At 40.1% G+C, this 18,962-nt stretch overlaps 1 protein-coding gene and 1 pseudogene across 1 annotated transcript in view; both read right to left on the minus strand.

Moving 5' to 3' along the window:
- LOC137988993 (uncharacterized) overlaps positions 1 to 3,245 on the minus strand; it is an 8,582-nt gene extending 5,337 nt beyond the window's left edge. Inside the window, exon 1 of the mRNA XM_068834921.1 lies at positions 3,159 to 3,245. Within this exon, the coding sequence (XP_068691022.1) occupies positions 3,159 to 3,245 (87 nt within the window). The remainder of the gene's footprint in view (positions 1 to 3,158) is intronic.
- Positions 3,246 to 10,822: 7,577 nt separating this feature from the next.
- LOC137988994 (52 kDa repressor of the inhibitor of the protein kinase-like) lies at positions 10,823 to 11,862 on the minus strand (annotated as a pseudogene).
- Positions 11,863 to 18,962: the final 7,100 nt, after the last annotated feature.

An 18,962-nucleotide genomic window follows, 5' to 3' on the forward strand; every position in this document is an offset into this window, starting at 1 on the left:
AGACAAACCTGAAAATCATGGTTTCTTATTGAATAAAGATTAAAAATGACAATACAAACCTTTAATTTTTGTTTGCAAAGGAAGAAAGAAGAATTGAATAGCAGCCAATCAATTTGAAATCATTCTTTTTCAGAAACTTTCCAATCGGGGTCTAATTCTTTGATTTTTCAAGGAAGGGGCTTTCAAGATCGAGGAAATGATCCATGCAGTAAATGTCCGATCAATTTTCCTCTGTCGATGATCAAATGAAAATGAAAAATTGACAAACCCTTCCGCACCATGGGACAGACAAGTCGAGACCTCAACTAACCAGGCTGTGGTTGGGAGAAGTCATGCAACCCTGGGGAGGGGAGGGGAGTTGAGTTATGGCGGCTATAAGGTTTCGCTTTTAATCTTTACTAGGGGTCATATTTTTATTTCCTCGCCACAAATGTGAAACCTATATGGTTCCCTGCAAGTTCAGACGTTTTCAACAACTTGGAACTCCACTAGGCTGCCTTTTGAAAGAGCAAAAACTCACATGCGCCAGGTACGTGATAATTTGCATTTGCTTGAAGTAGTATTTGTATGAAATATATCAAATAAAGCAACTTTTCCAGAATGAGACAACAACAAAAAAATTGAAATCGCAGGAAAATTAACACTACCGAGCCGAAATAATGGTTAGCAGTCAAGGCTGCCCCTTGAATAAACTTATAAAAAACACAATGATACAGGTAAATCAGCTAGAACTCTTTCTTACAAACTCGTGGGTTTTTATTTTTAATTTTTTTTCAAGAATACATTTTCAGATGTATAAGGCTGCTCAAAGCACTGAATTTAAACACACCATGGATCACACCCTCACAAGCTAAGCTGGTAAAATTATAATTGTGTCATATACATTTTCCTTTCATCCTATAGGAAAACCCTGAGCAGTACTCAATAATAAGGGATGAGATTTCACGGAAGATAAAGTGAAACATAAGGATAAAGTCAAACAACCGGCTTAAATTTGCAGATATGAGCAATACTCATAAGTGAGGTCTCGGAATAACTGAATTGCATTTTGGAACAACGTTGGATTTCCATTTACTACATTTTCAAACACAGTGAGAAAATCAGGAAAATGTGAACGGAAGTGCTTCGTTCTTGCCGAACTTTGGCATCCATCACATATCTGGTGTCACCTTAACTGTCTTGTCCGTAGCTGCTTGCATAATGTTTGGTACCCCTCTTCCTGTAATGCAGTAAAAACATAACATTTAAGAAATTTCTTTTCTCAATATGCCAGTTTGGTGCAGTTACATGTAAATTCCTTATGCAAGCATAGTCACCGATAAATCCTTCAACACTGATTGTCGAATTCCTTAACAAAAGCATTGTGAAATGCTCTTTTTTTGAAGCATTCCGTGATCTTGAAGCATCGATCAGAACAGGAAGATCCTCACGCTTCACGAAGCCAAATCCTTATCTAATTCCAATCGCTGATCCAGTTCATGAAGCAAAACTCGGCAGCTGTAATGCGGCTGTAATGCTGCCTCTACAGAAAGAATATTCACGTAGTCACTCGAACTTTCCTAATGAAGTCCCAAGGCATAAACAGAGCAACTGTTTACTTACAAATTCGCAACGAATTTTCGGGAAGAGGGAACTATCGCTCAAAAATTCGCCGCGCATTTTTGGGGAGAGTGAATTATCGCTAGAAAAATCACACCGATTGAAACAATAAGCGTTGCAAAATTTCGGCGAAAAATCAGCGAAATATCGTTTCAAACGAAATTTCCTCGAAAAGCCAGGAATTTCGTCGGAAATCACTTGCATTACTTTTGCACAGTACTGTAACTATTAAATACTTAAAAAAGTGCAAAATATACATTAATTACTAATAGCTAAATTGTAATGAAAACTAAGTCTGTTAAAAAAGCATTTTTTAAACGCTCAGTATTACAAATTGGAAATGTACGCTTGACTTGTCTCAGCTTAAGGGTAGCAGGGTTAATCCTAGGAAGGGAGTGATGTAAAGGATGACCTTCACACTCGCTTAATTCTTGAAAATACCTTTATCGGACTTTTCTAATTGATTAATAATGGAACAGGAGAGGATGTCTATCTTTGTTTATCACAACGATCAAGGAAACATTGTATGGTATTAAGTTCTGGTGGAGATGAACCATATACAGATATTCTGTACATAATCTTAGGCAAAACTAAAGTGCTGAATAAGTTATCCAACTCCGCTTGACAATACCCTTCCTTCCTTAGAGTTCTTAGAATGTATAGACATTTATTAGCTGCAGCCAACTTATTCTTGACATGAATAGAGAACCTTAAATTTTCCTGAAATGTAACCCCTCATATACATAGTTTTGGATGTTGCGGGATACTCTGTACTGTCTCTAGTAAATTATTGTAGCCTTTCTTTCGAAAAACCATTTCATACCATTATTGGTTGATCATTCTATAAAATTGTTAACTACATAAAGATTAGATCATTATCATATCCTGGCGATGTCATTTCCTTACTTTGCTCATGATAAATCTTTTATAAAACGTTTATTTCATGCAACAAGTCTCTGTTTTTTCACAAAGTGCACTTGTGGTGTCAATGTTGTCCGTGTTAAAAGAACAGCAACTGGGCCCTGAATGGCACCAAAGATGACATACTGAATTTTGCAGAAGGTAAGGTAATGACAAAAGTTGGGGAATGTAGGAAAAAAATTGCTAGAACTTTGAAAATTTGCTTGATGGATGATAAAATCATTCCCCACAGGCTTGTTTTTATTCCCCCCATTATAACCTTTGCAATAGAAAAATTATTTTTGCCGTTTTTTAGGTTAAATGTCTCTAGAAGGGTCGAAAATAGTAAACTATTTACAGCGATCTTACCCGCACTCCTATTGAGGTATGGAGGTCTGGCGGCCACCTTCAGATGAAGATATACAGAACAGTAAGCACAACTGAGAAATTGGGAGGAGAGGGAGGGTAAAGGAGATCCGAAGGTGGCTATTGGGAAGGAGTACAGGTTACAGTGTATAAAAGGAGATACATGTAGGAGACGCCTTACAGAAAATGCTTGAGTCTTCTATCGAAATGATGATGAATGCATTTGGGGAATACCTCTTATATTCGCTTGGGTAAGACCGCTGTAAATAGTAAACTATTTAAAGTGATCTTACCCGCACTCCTATTGAGGTATGGAGGTCTGGCGGCAACACAGGAATAATACTAGAACACAAGGTATGAATAGCCAGTCCAGTAAGCATACCCAGTCTCAAAAGAAAATCCCTAAAACTAAAACCCAAAAGAGGAAAAACGTGAAAGGAAAAAACAAAAGCTAAAGGGGAAACCTTAAGAGGGAAGTAGACGTTTAGGGAAGGACGTAGCGGTGACAAAATTCTTTAAGTCATTAAAATCAAGATAAACTCGCGAGGCTTCTCGAGACTGAGGCAAGCAGGAATCTGAAGCAAGCAGGTCACAGGGGGCCCCAGCCCGGAGGACATCGGCTAACTTAAGGTAATACAACGCAGTTTTTGAGTTCGTCCAACCAACATGCGACATAACATCTGCCAGTGGAGAGCCCGACAGGGCTAAGGTAACAGCGCAGCCTGAACGAAAACTATGAAGGGTCTCGCCATTGTCGATATGGGCATCCCGCAGATATTTTTTAAGGCGGGATTCAGCCGTAGAGCTTAAAAGAGGCTTGTCGACAATGTGGCCCTGTTGATTAGTGGTCCGAAATAAATGGCCACTGGAGAGACTGATTCCCAATTCTTGAGCGATTGCTACATAAGTCTCAATACCCTTAATAGGGCATAAAGTGGGATTAGGATGACAGCGCATTCCAAAAATATTGGAGGCGCCATCCCTAAGAGTCTTTCCCCATATGTGATTGAACAAAAATCCATTATCATCTGGGAAGCGAGCGATTTCAGGTGTTTTGACTTGCCCTAGGTCACCTCCTCTATCTCCGGAGAAGAACAAGGTCTTGAAGAATGCTTGATCTCTAGCCGTAATAAAAATGTCGGTCGGCGTGAGAGAAGTAAGGAGAAGACGCTTTTCAAGATGACGTGAGAGTAAGAGTAGCTTGTCCAGGAAAATGGGAGAAGCTTGCTTGGGAGTTACCCGAGCCTGAAGTTGCTCAGCGGTAACTTCCTTTAGATACTGCTTGACCAGAAGATCAGTAGCTGGATTACCAAGCAAAAGAGTGCGGTTCCAGTCTCCTTGGCGTCCCACCTCGGAAAAGATAGAACGTAGTTTCCCAATATAGGAATCCACCGTGGAATACGCAAGGCGCAAAGGACATTGACAAAGGGATGTGCCCCGTTGACCAAGATAAGGACATCCGGACTTATGAACTTGCGTCTTACCCTTGAGATCCTTAAACACCAGGAACCGACAAACATCCAAGGGGGTAGCATCGAAAAGGCTTTTTTGGCCTGGCAAAGCAAAAAGGAAGCTTTCTAGTTCAATCTTTAAGGACTGCTTCTGCTTGGAATAGGCTGTTGACAAGTGATTTGATTGTAGGAAGTTAATACGGCCGTCAATAGCAGAGAGGTTAAAGGTAACGGGCGTCGGGACCAGATTGTGCACACGTCGCCTGGAATAACCACAATTCTGGCAAAAACGCAAGGTGTGGTCGTTGGCATATTGGCAAGTTGGGCATGACAAGGCAGGAACAAATAAGCGAGGGACAGGGGGAAGGCCTTAAAGAGAAGAAAACAATGGTAATGAAAAAAGGAGAAAGTAAGAATTATAAACAGTTGAATAAGCGAGAATAAAATAGAAGTCTACTGCGCTCAATACATAATTCTATTTTTTATTGTTGTTGTTGTAACTAATCACAAGAGATGGGTTAACAATGTTGTAAGAACGTTGCAAAAGAAGTTCACAAGACTATTTCATGGCAAAGTTATGCAGAAAACCCATAAGTCCCCGGGAAGGGGCCAGGAAGAAGAAAAACCATGGGGGGAGGGAGAACAAACTATATCCGGTGTTCCCCGAGGTGCCAATAGGAAAGAGGGAAATGATTGAAGTAGAGGCCACCAAAATTTGCGAGGCCGAACGTCAGGAACAACAAGAGTGCAAGGAATAGACTGGGTTTTAGCAAAGCGCAAAACTTGAGGAATGAGTATAATGGGAGGGAAAATGTAAGGGTTAGAAAACAGGTGACCATGATTAGCTGGAAGCTGAGCAAAAACATTGACCCCAGAACAACCAGGAGTTGGGTATGGAGAAAAGAAAGGAAGTTGGGAGCCATCAAAAGAGCATTGTACATTTGACGGCAAAGCCATCAAATCTGCAGAGTGACCAAGCCGGCCCCCAAACTTCACCTGAACCTGCGACCAAGCAGACAGGGATAACTTGGCATCCTGCAGAGACAAAACTCGTGAAGGGGGGTCCGCAGGATTAAGAGGAGAGGGAATATAACAAAGGTTGAGATGAATATTAGCTTTTGTGACAACCCAAAACAGCTTCTTAAGAGCATTAGAGAGGGCATGTGACTTTGCACCCTGAGACTGCCAAGACCTAATGAGAACTTGGCTATCAGTAAATACGTCTACCCAGCTGTCACGGAAAGATAAGGCATCTAGAGCATTGACAAGGGCTAATGTCTCCTTGACATTTATGTGAAGACCGCGTTGATCCGCAGGCCAGTAATCGCATATCATGGCGTCATGGGCGTTGCGACCAAGGGAGCACGCCCAAGCGAAGGAAGAAGCATCAGAGCATAATTTAACTTGATGATGAAGCTCTTGGCACCAAGGAAGGTGACCAGTCCAAGATTCAAGGAACAACCAATGCTGAATTTCGTCTTTTAAAGACCCCGAAACAGAAATTGGACGAGAAGAGCGGAGACCTTTTGCAATAGCAATGTTGAGCTCATTAATGAAGAGGCGAGCTCCCGGGACCGCAAGGGCAAAAGACATGTACTTTCCAGATAAACGCTGAAGGGTTTTGACGTCTGTGGAGCTACAGCTAAGAACATGGCGGGTGAGGGAGAGACACTTCTGCTTCTTTTCCTGGATAAGCAAAAAGGCCTGACGAACCGAATCTATGAAAAAGCCAAGGTAAGGGACAACCTGCCTAGGGGTAAGGATGGATTTTTTAAGGCCAAGAAAGTATCCCAAACTAATGAGGGTATGACAAACTATAAAAATTGCGGATGATGCCCGAGCAAGGGATTTCTCCCGTTGCGAGGGGAGAGGGGCATAAGCTGGAGCCTTGATGGATAGCTGGATTTCCCCTGTGTGGCGATCATCGATGTACAACGAGCAAGGTATAAGAACAGAACGAAAGTAATGGGAGGCGAGAAGCCCAACAGAATGGTAGATGTATGCCGAGGATTTCCAGCCAAAGGGTAGAGTATTACTTGTAAAAAACCAAAATAGGTACGACTCTCTGGGCAAAGCAAGATATGATCGTACCCGGATTTGTCATCACACACTGACTGGAAAGAAGAAGGGGTAACATAACGTGGCAGACTAGAAAGAGAATCCAACTTAAAGGGTGTGTCCTTGATCCATAAATTAAGAAAGCGATTATCTTTGCACAGACAGAAAAGAGAATCCAACTTAAAGGGTGTGTCCTTGATCCATAAATTAAGAAAGCGATTATCTTTGCACAGACGCAGCTTTGACTCTTCCACTGTTAAAGGTAAAACCAGATAAGGAGGGTCAACATGACCCACTTTTCCCCAAGGAGAGATTGCCCCGGATGCTAGGCGAGCGATAATAGTATCAGAGATAAACTTAGAAAAGGGTGTACACGAGATGGCATTAGGAAAGGTCTTACGCGGGGGAAAACTGGAGTCAAAGTTTTCCCCCTTACATTGGCCTTTGAAGGGTTGACAAAATTCGTGTATATCAACACAGTTTTTGATCCAATGCAAAATCTTGGGAGTGAGTTCGAGTGGAGCACACTTGGAGATACGTTCCCAGGCAGGGAAGCAATTGTGGAGACAACCTGCGACAAAGGTTTCCGGATCCCGAAACGCGAGCATAGAAGGGTCTCCAAGGGCATGGCCATCAAGAACTGCTTCCACAAATTCCAGAGAGACATGGCCATTGTTATCTGTCATCCCCTGAGCCATCTCAAGAGGTGAGTTATCAAACTTGACCCAACGTACTGAAGGTCTGGGTACACTTTCTGGGTTGAAATCAGGAGTAGCTTCCCATTCCGGAAAGATATAGGCGAGCTTAAAGCGCTTGGGAGGGGACTAAAAGAAAAGAAAAAAGTGAAAAAAGAAAATAAGGGAGGAGATGGCTCAAGGGATGACAGCTTTGAGCCTCAGTAATCCGAGAGGGAATTAGACTCCCTTTCAAAACTGTCATCCTAGAGCGGGGCGCAAATAGGGAGAGATAAAGAAAATTGATGGACTCTAGCACAATATAATTTTATTAACCAGCAAATTTAGAGGGAGATACAAGAAATAAGAGAGATCTACTTATTAACGCCACAACCCCGCCTAGAATACGGGGTGTAGCGGTTTACAAATTGGCTACGACGAAAACATCTATTCGCGAAGTGGCCAGGGATGCCACAATAGAAACATATGAGACGCTGGGGCCTGGAGGACCCTCTACCAGAAAAACCAGGCAGATCTTGATTAACGGTGGGAACTCGTTGGGTGGGTTCTGAACGAAGCGACTTGTCCACCTTCGAGATGCGGTCTAAAACCTGCGTATATTCTTTATCGGCAAACAAAGCAATAAAGTAAGCTTGAAATACTTTATTCGACTTGTGAAGGTGACTTCTTAACGTCTGCGAGGCAACGGCAAGGAACGACGCCTTAGAATGGTTGACTTGCTTTGCCTGCGAGGCCAGTGATTCAGCCAGGGACAGTGCAGTGTACTTGTCGAAATCGGCTACGTTTCTATGGCCGTACGTGGATAGACGGGTTATTTGGCCCTCAACATCACCCTTCTGTTGGCTTTCGAGAAGCTCAATACGTTTTCTTAGCTGCTGGATAGTATCAGTCTGGCACAAATAAAGAACAAAGGAATGTAAATAAATGGATCTATATGCCACGAAAAGACATTGAGCCCACTGAAAGCGCTCAAATTTTATAAGTATGAATTTGGACATGGGTGTGAAACAGGGCGCAGAGAAACATTTGCATTGCAAAAGACACAGACAGTATCGAGAAAGCAAAGAACAAGAACATGTAAAGTAAAATGACATGAACAAACTTGAGCGCGATTGGTGAGGAGAAAGCAGGAGATACAATACATAAGACGGAAGATATTCTAACATCGAAAATGGAGTAACAAATAATACAGCATCTTTAGGGGGAAAAACAAGCGAAACTCCAAGGTAAATAGTACTAAAAGGTCTCATACCGAGAAATAAACAAAATAAACATAAATAGTAAATAATCGAATTTCCAGCCAAAAACATGAAAGCAGAAATCAGATATCTGGTGCTGTGCTCAAAGACATCTACAAACCGATATCGGTGAAAGAGGCACGAAATCAGGAGTCAGAAAAATTTAGGAATCCAATCGGATAAATTAACGTTCGTTAGGAGGTAACAAACGTGTTAAACATCTCGAGCCAGGCAACATGGTGAATTCAACAGTAGATTTCACTGGAAAAACCGATATCACACTCATCCCTTCGTGATTCATGCGATCAGTCGGTTTTTCAAGTAAAATTAACCGTGGAATTCACTAGTTAGCCAGCGAAGAAAATGACAATTAAGCAATTTCCGGGAAAACCAAAAGGCGGACAGTTCCAAAGCCTTTTATTTTCACTAATCCTACAGCCAGTAGGAATAAACAAGCCGGGAGCTCCGCTTTTAGGCTTGGCTAAATCTATATATTATTAAATCGCCTCTAAGCTGCATTTTCCGAGCTACGTTTACTGAGCAGGGAGACAAGAGAGACAAGCCAAAGTTGGAGTAAAATGGCTGTAGGCCTTTACCTACAGCCGTGTTTTAATCACACTGTAATGGATTGAATTACAAGAAATTGCTGCAAATTCTGATAAAGAGAACACTGACTACTGCCCAGTAAAGGTGAGGGCAAATTAATCGCCTGCAACACAATACCAAATGAAATGAAATGGACAGGTGCATGGGGAGGGGGCGGGAAATTCAAAACAAGTCTGCGCTTGAAGAAGCTTACTAGATGCCAGGTCACTAAGCCAATAACACGCTGTCGATGAATTCCCTTGAGCCCCCCAGTCACGTGCCCATGTCATGTTTTACTGTATGACATAATCTCTAGCATAGAAACAGGAAACACACAAGCGGTGACAAAACATAAAAATTATATTTGTAAACAAATATTCCATTTTTTATATCACTGGGTTCATAAGGTGCCTTTGTATACTGAGATCAACTGCCAATTATTGGTATTTGTTCTCAGAAATGGGATTTTGAGTCATGTGATTGATATGTCACGTGCAAAAAGCAGGTGGTCACTTTTTTTCATGTCACTTGTTCACTAGGTCGCCAGCAACAAGGGTAATGAGAGGATAGCCAAATTTTCAGACCATAAGATATATAGATTTAGCCAAACCGAAAAGCGGGAGCTCCCTAGTTATTTATTCTTACTGCCTGTAATAAAAGGTTTCTGGTTGCTGCTTTAAACAATTAAATCATTTTCTTTGCTTACTTCTATTGAAAAATTAATTGCCTAACTAGTGAATTCCTTGGTAAATTTTACGCTAAAAACTGACATTGCATGAATCGCAAAGCGATGAGTACGATATCAGTTTTGCGAGTGAAATTTAGTTTGGAATTCACCAGTTTGGCAATGAATTCTTCTTGCATGAGTTTTAAAAGAAAACAAGCACACCATTAGCAAGCGAATGGAAGGGGAAAAAAGCCATTTCAGAGTCAACTATCAATAACCAGCGAATAGGAATCACACTAAAATTAGAAACCGTAAAAAAAACACTTTGTCAGTTCAAGGTCAAAGAAGAGTTTTACTGATGTACTTTATTCCACTTTATCTCTGAAAACGAGATCATTCACAGGATTTTACATGGGTGATTTGCACCAACTAAACTAGGGGGAGGGGGGGGGGGGGTTTGGGGGCATGCTTCCTCAAGAAAATTTGGTGCTCTCAGAATGTCATTTTCCTGCATTCTGATAGCTCCTCAAGCCATTCAGACACATAAGCAGCACCACCTCCAGAAAGGCATAATTCTGTATTAACAGTAGTTGCAAACGACTCTATTGCTTACTTTCATGTTATTCTGGTTTGTCTGGTTTTATCAGACAAACCACAATATCATGAAAGTAAGCAATGGAGTTATACTGTGTTTGACTATACAAAGTAACATTTTTTTCTCTAGAAATTAGCCTATCTTTGTCTAAGGGGTCTAGCATTTAGGGCTACCTGCATTGAAGATGTAGTGGAATTGTGCGCCTGGATTGCTGTCTTGGATGCCTGTTGGAGTGCAAATAACTCTCCAGTGGGAATCGTCTCAGTTTTAGTGGAAATAGAGGAGAAAACAAATATCAAGATTTATCAGTGGGTGAATATTAAGAGACATCATTGTCATAAAAATGTAAACAGAAAAGTGAAACTGAAAAGTTGGAATCATACTTGCCTTCTTCAGCCTTACAGATCAGTGTATTTGAAATTATCTGGTCCAATGAGTTCAGACTGAGAGAATATGTAAAAACCATTTAAGCTTATTGAACACCCAGTGTCAGTGGAAACATAACTCAGAAATATTGAAGAATGAATTTTTGGCCAGATATTACCAATACAGTTGTACAACAGACACCACCTATGTGTCTGTACTCCAGTTTAAGGATTACTTTATATAATCCTGGTAGAACATAACTCACAAGTACTCTAGAACACTAGTGACTGTCTGGTACAAAATTATTCATTTAAAATATTTTCCAGTCTCATTCTTCTAGGATGTAAATTAGCAAATAAATCTGCAATTTTTTCAAGGTCTAATTCCACTTCTCTATGGGCATGCATCAGTGCTAATCCATTCAGTCTGTCCTGGACTATTGTATTTCTCAAATAAGTCTTCAGATTTCGTAGGGTTGAGATGGATCTTTCAGAAGACGCAGATCAAATAGGAATGGTTATCAGGATTTGAAGCATAGTATATATATATTCACATAAGCATCCGTATCAATTTGTTCCAGGGTGGCACCTATACTGTCAGGGAAGTATTCTCTTCTATCCTTTTTCTTCTTCCACATTCTTTCCCATAAAAAACGCTCTGCTGGTAAACCTGCATAATTAGGGATATCTTGTCTATAATGATCACAAAATTCCCTAACATTATCCTTCCAAATAGGGTCAGTAGCCAACAAAATAGAAGGAATCACAGAAAATCCTTTGTAGCAAACAAAAACATCATCTTCAAATCTGCTGTCCAGTTGCGTGAGAGCATGGTTAAGGAAGTCTGTTGTCAGATTGATTCTTTAATAGTCTTCAGGGGTTGGGGCTGGTGCATTGTTCCTGTAAACTTGCCTCTGAACTATCCTGGGCATACTTGGCTGTACTGAAACACGTCTTGCTAGAGTAACAGCTTCTTCAGAAAGAGCATGGTGTCTAGTATTAAGGTCAGTTTGCATTCCTCTTAAGGCTGATTTTAACAGAACAATTTCCTCTTTTGCTTTGAGAAGATCCATTGCTTTCTTTTGTAGCCTAACTGTGAGTGGCCTGGTTAAGTCTAAAATGTGTCTTAAAATGACAACAGTAATAATAAAGGAAAATGTAATTGCATTAATTAAGGCTTGTGTATCATTTCTACTGTTTTGATTCCAGTTTGACCTATCGCGAGGAGAATTTCTGTTCATTGAAATGTCTTCAAGTGTAGCCACAACTGGGTGAAGAAGCTCCACAATTCGGTCCATACCATCAATGCCCTCAATCCACCTTGTTCGACACACATTTACCATTTACCTGGTTGGCAGCAGGCATCAGTACTCTAATTTTGCTGATCAAATGCTGCTGTCGCTTAGAAGAATTGTCAAAAAACTCTGAGAGCTTTCTTACAACATCCATCATGTTTCTAACAAGTGGTCATTGGCATGTGTCAGCAACGCACAAGTTAAGTCTATGATTCATACATAGATAGCCTTGTCATGTTCAGCCCTAATAAGTGATGAGGCCCCATTCAAGCACCTAGACATATTGCCCGCACCATCGTATCATTGGCCATGACAGTCATCCATAGAACAAACAAATCAACTTTTTCTTTATGTCCAAAAGAGCATAGATTATTGTTATTTACTTCCAGCTGACAATAAAAAACTCGATTTTTCATTCCTGAACAAGGAAAAACCGATTAAACTACTTTTTAAAAATATCAAACGGTTTAAAGGAAAGAATTTGTGGAGTAACTTCTTGCACTAAGTATGACCTATTACTGGTCTTCTCTTTTGCTATCATTTCATTTCTGGTTTAGTCATAGGTCCTCCAGGCATCATCTAACCTTATCAGAGGTTCTAAAGATATGCCAAAAATTGCAATACAGCAGCTCTAAGCAAATTAAAAATAAACACAGCTTTAGTTTATATCCCTCTGATGCTTGACTTGAATAACTTTGTAGCTGCCAGTGTGGATCACAGCTATCAAGATATGTCAAACTGGATTGAAACCAGCAAAAAATGCAGAAAGAAGACATTTTCCAAACCGTTTTCTACCTGAACACGAAAAGCGTTGACTGTGTAAGAACTACAGGTGAAGTAGTATGGCCTTGTAGCCACGTCAAGCGACAGAAAGCACATGAAAAATGAAGCCTTGTTTATGTGTACGTGAGTTAACCTGAGTTGAGTCTGCAATCCAATTGAAAACCATTACCTGGTCAGCGGTGAGCTTCCAAAAAAAACAACTGACCTCGGTGAGCTCTAAGCTTGAGCCCGCGATATGGTCACCTGGTACTGGTAAGCGGATACCTTGTTTTGACAGGTGTCAATTGATCAAAACATGGATGTCCAATATCAAAGATGTATGATACTGGTCACATTTGCATACATGAGGGGGTGGACCTACGTACATACAATCAATGACGTCATGGCTAAAACCAAAATTTGTTGCATCGTTGGGTTACCTTATTTTCTTAATTATAGTGCTCCGCGTGCATGCACCAAACAGAGCTCTGCTATCATCAACCACTTTAGGTACTGTTGTTCAAATGCATCAAAAAGTGACAGTCAAGTGAAAGCTACTTCCATTTTGAAGGTATCTTTTATTGCACAGGGAAATTACCAGCATTAGTTTCTTGTTCCTTAAGATTTTAGCATGTCTGTGCTATGATGGGTAATATTTTGTTGTTCATCCAGAATAATTGGATAGGTCTTTTTCACCATGTGTGTAGTGACCATGAATGGACAGGAAGACAATGCGACTAAAGATGATGGGCACCCCCCTTGGTTTGACTACTGTGACGAGGATTTTGTTACCCTCCAGAAAATTATTGAGGAACCTATTCTCCTTGAAAGTTCAAGTATTATGTAAAATTCAGGTATGTCCAATTGGTAATAAAAATGCATAATTGGCAAAAATGTATTAGTGTTGCCCTTTAGTTGGAGATAATTGCTTGGTGCTATGTGGGTGTATCACTATGAAAATATTAAAAGCTCATTTAGGGTTTGTTCACACAATAGTAGAGTAGGAACACGCATGAAAAAGTGCCAGTTTGCCAAGGTGTCAAAACTATTCATTTCGGCACGAACAGAACCATGCCTATGGAAAATGTGATGTATTATCATTATGTACATTGCTGTAACAAAATCAAACACCATGTTCTGAAATCTTAGTGCACCTATGGTTTTACCTTTTGCTTTCAGACACACAGGTTCCCTTGAAAGCACAAACAGCATGTCACTTGGGTACACTCTGAAGAGATGTTCATACAAGTAAATTGCTTTATTTCATCGTGTCCTTGAAACAGGTCTAATAAAATTGACTGAGGGGTTACATACAATTTTGTTCCACTGAAATGTACATTTTTTCCCTTGTCTGTTTTGTTCTTTGTAGTTACCAAGTGTACAAAGGCAGAAGGTAACTTGCAGCTGTGGATAGGAATTACCACATCAACCGACCAATATTCCTTAAAGACAGTGGTGAAGCACGAAAATATAATAAACGAACTAAAGAATGGTACACCAGAGTAGTGAAAGTCTGCAAAGACTTTGATTATATTTCCATCCTTATGGCCAAGATATTTACACAAAGAATGTTTAATTGTCTAAAGATGATCCTGCGAGAATTGCACCAACTATCGCCCAAGTGCCACCTGTGTCCACAAAGGAATCGTTTATCAAACACAAATGTAGGTTTACAAAATAAGAAACTGATTAATCTTCAGGTAAACTGGAAACAACCAAGAACTGATCAATTGACCTCTTTAGCTTGTACGTTTTGTCTTCTCATTCCAGACAACGTGATGTTACTCTAGGGAACAGTTTCTTTCAAATGTTGTCTTATGCACATGTATATGAATGCATAACTTATGACAACACAAGAGGAAAATTCCCCTGGGAACATAACGTGGTCTGAAATGGGAAAACAAAACATACAAGCTAAAGAGGTCTATTTTCTTTCAACAAAGGTGTCTTTTATACAGGTGTCAGTATACATGTACACTGCTTGCAAATGTATACTTGAACAAACACCCCATTTCTACTACGATTATCACTTGGGTGTGACACAATCAAGGTTTGGAGACAGTTTTATCAACCAGGTTACCATGTTGTCAAGGGCAACTCGCTTGTTTTCAGTGGTAACATTTAGGCCCTTGAGGAGCTTGTTAAATAATATATTTGCAGGCTTCATTGCTCGTGACATCCAAGCCCATCATGATTGCAAGCAAGTTACCCTCGACAGCATGATGACTTTGAGCACTGAAACTTTGTTCCTTTCTCTCGCAACTGAGAACCATAGAAAATGACAAAAATTTGAAGATTCTCTGGTTTTAACATTAGTCTGTGTATCACTAAAAATGAGAATTTTTTTCTTGAATGAGGTACAAATGCTGCTTAGAATAGAGGATAATAAAATCTGGAGCAAGTTGCTGAAGTGTTAGACCAGGCAATCATGACAAGAAATGTGTACCTTCTCTTCAACAAGAAATTGACGAAATATAAAAAAATTTTGTTGTGAGCAGACCAACTTCAACCGAGAATAAAAAATCCACAAAACATTATTCTGATCTGAAACCCATGTATATTCCAGTTGGCGAAGGATAAGGTCTTCTCGCCCTCAGCACCACACAAGCAGGGGCAGCCTTTCAATTACCTTTTCCAAGGTAACCATACTTTTCCAAGATAAACTGACGGAAAGCAACCTTGCGGAAAGAAGATGTACTATTATCTTCACGATCATTTCTAATATCTGCTCTATTTCTAATACACAGTTCAAGTACTTCAAGATCCAGACATAATTTCTGGAAACGCCTTGTTGATGTGACACACCTTCTTAATTGGCAACATTTGTTTTCAATATCTTGAGCTTGACAAAGCCTACATTTACACCAGTCTGGGATTGGTTCACTGTGAGGTAGTTGTGGATCTCCGCTGCTTGCAGTACCCTCACCACGATCATTGTCAGGTGTCGTCTTCATCATCTTCCATGATAAGGAGACTATCTGCATACTCCATGTTACCCACCCCTCTACTTAGAGTCCTCACACAAAGTTGTTGCACTGTCTTTTCGTCCAAAGTTGAGATGAATTCTTGAAAATTATAAATATTGTATTATATTTTTGTACTGTATTAACATGAATCTCAGAGAGAGGACAGGAGAATAATTCAATCTGTAACCAAGCATTACTTTCGAAATTATTTCACGCAAAAACTGTGATTATCGGGCACCGATATACATGTGGTTTGTAAGAATTCTGTGCACTGAATTCTTGTGTCCATACCAATGTGGGGTGTAGACAAAGACAAAGCAAGTCATGCAGAATTTCGTTTGAAGTAATTTTCCAGTTTAATATCCAAATGTCAGCAACAAATTATAGTGCATGAAAACAAAGTGCGAAAAAAAACCAAATTTCTTACCTGTACCCTGTGATTCTCCAAAACTCTCTGTTCCTCCTCTGTTGCTCTCTCTGTCTGGCGTCAGTGGAAGGGCCACAACAGGTCCCTGATTCTGCTATGAATACAACATTGAGTTGATTTCTAAAGAAAGGTAAGAGCAATACTGCTAAGGTAGCATGTGGATGCATCAGATGTGTGACAAATGAACGACTCGTCCACTGTAAATGTTTTTACCGCTTTTTTTGACAGGACTTTGTTTTCGTGCCACAGGTACATAAGTCAGTGCAGTGCACTTTTGCTATTTTACAGGGGCAACTAGTCGTTTTTGCCGTAGTTTTTCGACATGTGTTATTACAGCTGTATGGAGTTGCCTGTAAACGAAAGCAACAAACGAAAATAAATAATTTGCACTCTTTTACGAATATTTAACAGAAGATTTATATCAAATGCAACACAGTCTTCGAAAAAATGTAGCTACACTTAACCCCATTTGACTCGCTTTCAATGGTAGCGCAGTCCATTTCCATAAACTCTGAAAACAGGCACATAAAATATATTAGTGTAATTAACGCGAGGGAGAAAAAGGGTGGATTTGGGTGATCAGTTAGTACGCAAGTTAGTTTTAACGTGGACCCTAGTGCGCATGTGCCCTAGCTGACATAGTCCCTTTAACTATTAGAGTGTAATTTTCATTATGACCATTATTACCATTACTACAGGCGTTGTTGACAACAACAACAACATTAGCTACACAATTATCCTTACTACTAACAGAAGGAGGATCACTAGCGTCAACATCATCAGAAGAATTGACACATTTGGCATATGGGAACTAAGCTGGAAACGTCAGAGAGGGCAGCACTGGCATTGACTGACTCAACAGGACAGCCTGGCAAGCCATCAACAGGAACTTGAGGAAGGACTGACTGGTTTGCCAAGTACTTGGACTCTGTTTCTGGGGAACTGCACAGTTCATCAACCAAGTCGTTGTGGTTGTCCCTGACAATATGCCCAGTTTTTCTGATGAGTGGCAGTCATGGCAGTAACGTTTTATTGGCCTCTACTGTGTGTTCTCATTTTCGTGTCTATCATCAACAGTATCTTCCACCTAGATGTTCCCTTTAGCAACATTCATGGTTGCAATCACCACGCTTGGAAATTATGGCTTCTGTGCGGTGTAAGACGCACCAGTGACGTCATACTATAATAGGAATGGGGGCTACAGAGGAACAGTGGGCACAGACGATCACTGGGCACAGAGGAACACTGGGCACAGATGATCACTAGGCACAGTGATGATCACTGGGCACAGAGGATCACTCGGTATGGAGAGTTTGATTCAGCATTTAAGCTTTGCTTTGTGAAGTTGTTTTTTGTTATCTCGTTCTTTTTGCTAATAACAGTTGACTCCCGATAACTCGAACCCTCAAGGGAAATTGAAAAAGGTTTGAGTAATCGTGAGTTGAAAACCAAGTACCGGAAATAAGAAAAAAAGGTGTCTACTGTTTTTATGTTAATACAGTATACATTTTGATGATCAAGTGAAAATGGAACAATTCATTTCTAAACTTGATTACTCTAGAAATCAGAACGTAACGTAACGTGAAACAACAGATACAAAGCAAAGCAACAGAGAAGTAAAGTACTAAAGTAATGTGAACTTTGCAGATTTCAAAGCGAACAACGTCGGGCTACTGCAAACAGAGTCCATGAGATTTACTTTTTTGAGAAATAGTTGCAGTACACTGCTTTATTTGCCACATATTGACGGATGTGGTTTGAGGTATGGAGGGTAAACATACATACGTACATACCTAATTGACCACTCCCCATAGGGGCTTTTCAGGGCCAATGAAACACAATGAAACGACGGAACAGAACAACAACAACTGTTAAGAATACCAACTGGCCGGAGGCAAACCAGTTGGCTATTTACAAGTGCAGCTGGGAAGTTGAACCAGGGACTACGAGGATCAAATTCAACGAATGGTCAGAGTGGGTCTTGAACCGGGGATCTCCGGATCTCAAGGCAAGCGCCCTAACCACTGGGCCACACTGCCTCCTATATATGTAGATGATGACTTGAAGGGAAAAGAAAATTACCTCGAGTTAGTGGCAGATATTACAGTACCCAGAGAGTTCTGCTGCCATGCCTTACGAATTGTTATCAGCAGTCCCTTGCATTATGTTACTTTAATTTGTTAGCAAGATATCCGATTCTGTTTTTATACACTCAGTCTTTCTTGGTACTCGTGATCATGAATTTGATTTAATTCCAGTCAAAACACGTACTTGAACATTATAACAAGCATAAGATCTCATCCCTGCCCTCAGGAATAGATTTGTGGAAACCCTTCACATCAACTAATAAAAGAGAGTGATGATGAAAATAAAACGATATCTTATTTCACTACCTAGGTTATATAGTAGCTGCTTATATACCAACGATTGAAATTGTCTTTCCTGTTCATAACAATGTAACAAAGTAAAGTTCATACTTTATGTCCTGTGATATACTGCAGTGCGAATTGAACATTCGCTTATGAAAGTTTTTTTCCTAAAAACTACTAACTGTTCTTACTCATATCTCCTGTTATACCACTATACGAATGTACAGTCCGTACACTAAGTAGGGGCACCCAACAGAGGCCTTGAATTGTTATTTCTTGTGTTTCCAAATTGTTTTGTGGCGTTTTAAAGAGAACTTTGTTTAATCTGACTAATTCGTTCGCATTCTTTAGCCAGAAAGTTTTAGGGGTCAGAATCTTATCCCCCGAATTTCTGAGTTGAGTTTGGCTATCCCGACCAGAAATTTTACCTGGCCTTATTTCGCTCCTAAAGGACAAGGGGAATGACCCATTTTGATTTCAATAAAGTTGAGATGATCAATTTTGCAAACGAAAACTCGAGATATTCTTCGTTTATTGTTTTCCAATAGATTTTCTTCTGAAACAAATCGTTGGGTGACCCTGTGCTCGAGTAAGCTGATTGAAATTCAGTTCAACAAGACAACA

The sequence above is a fragment of the Montipora foliosa genome, unplaced genomic scaffold, assembly GCF_036669935.1.
Source record: "Montipora foliosa isolate CH-2021 unplaced genomic scaffold, ASM3666993v2 scaffold_437, whole genome shotgun sequence".
NCBI classification, from domain to species: Eukaryota; Metazoa; Cnidaria; class Anthozoa; order Scleractinia; family Acroporidae; genus Montipora; species Montipora foliosa.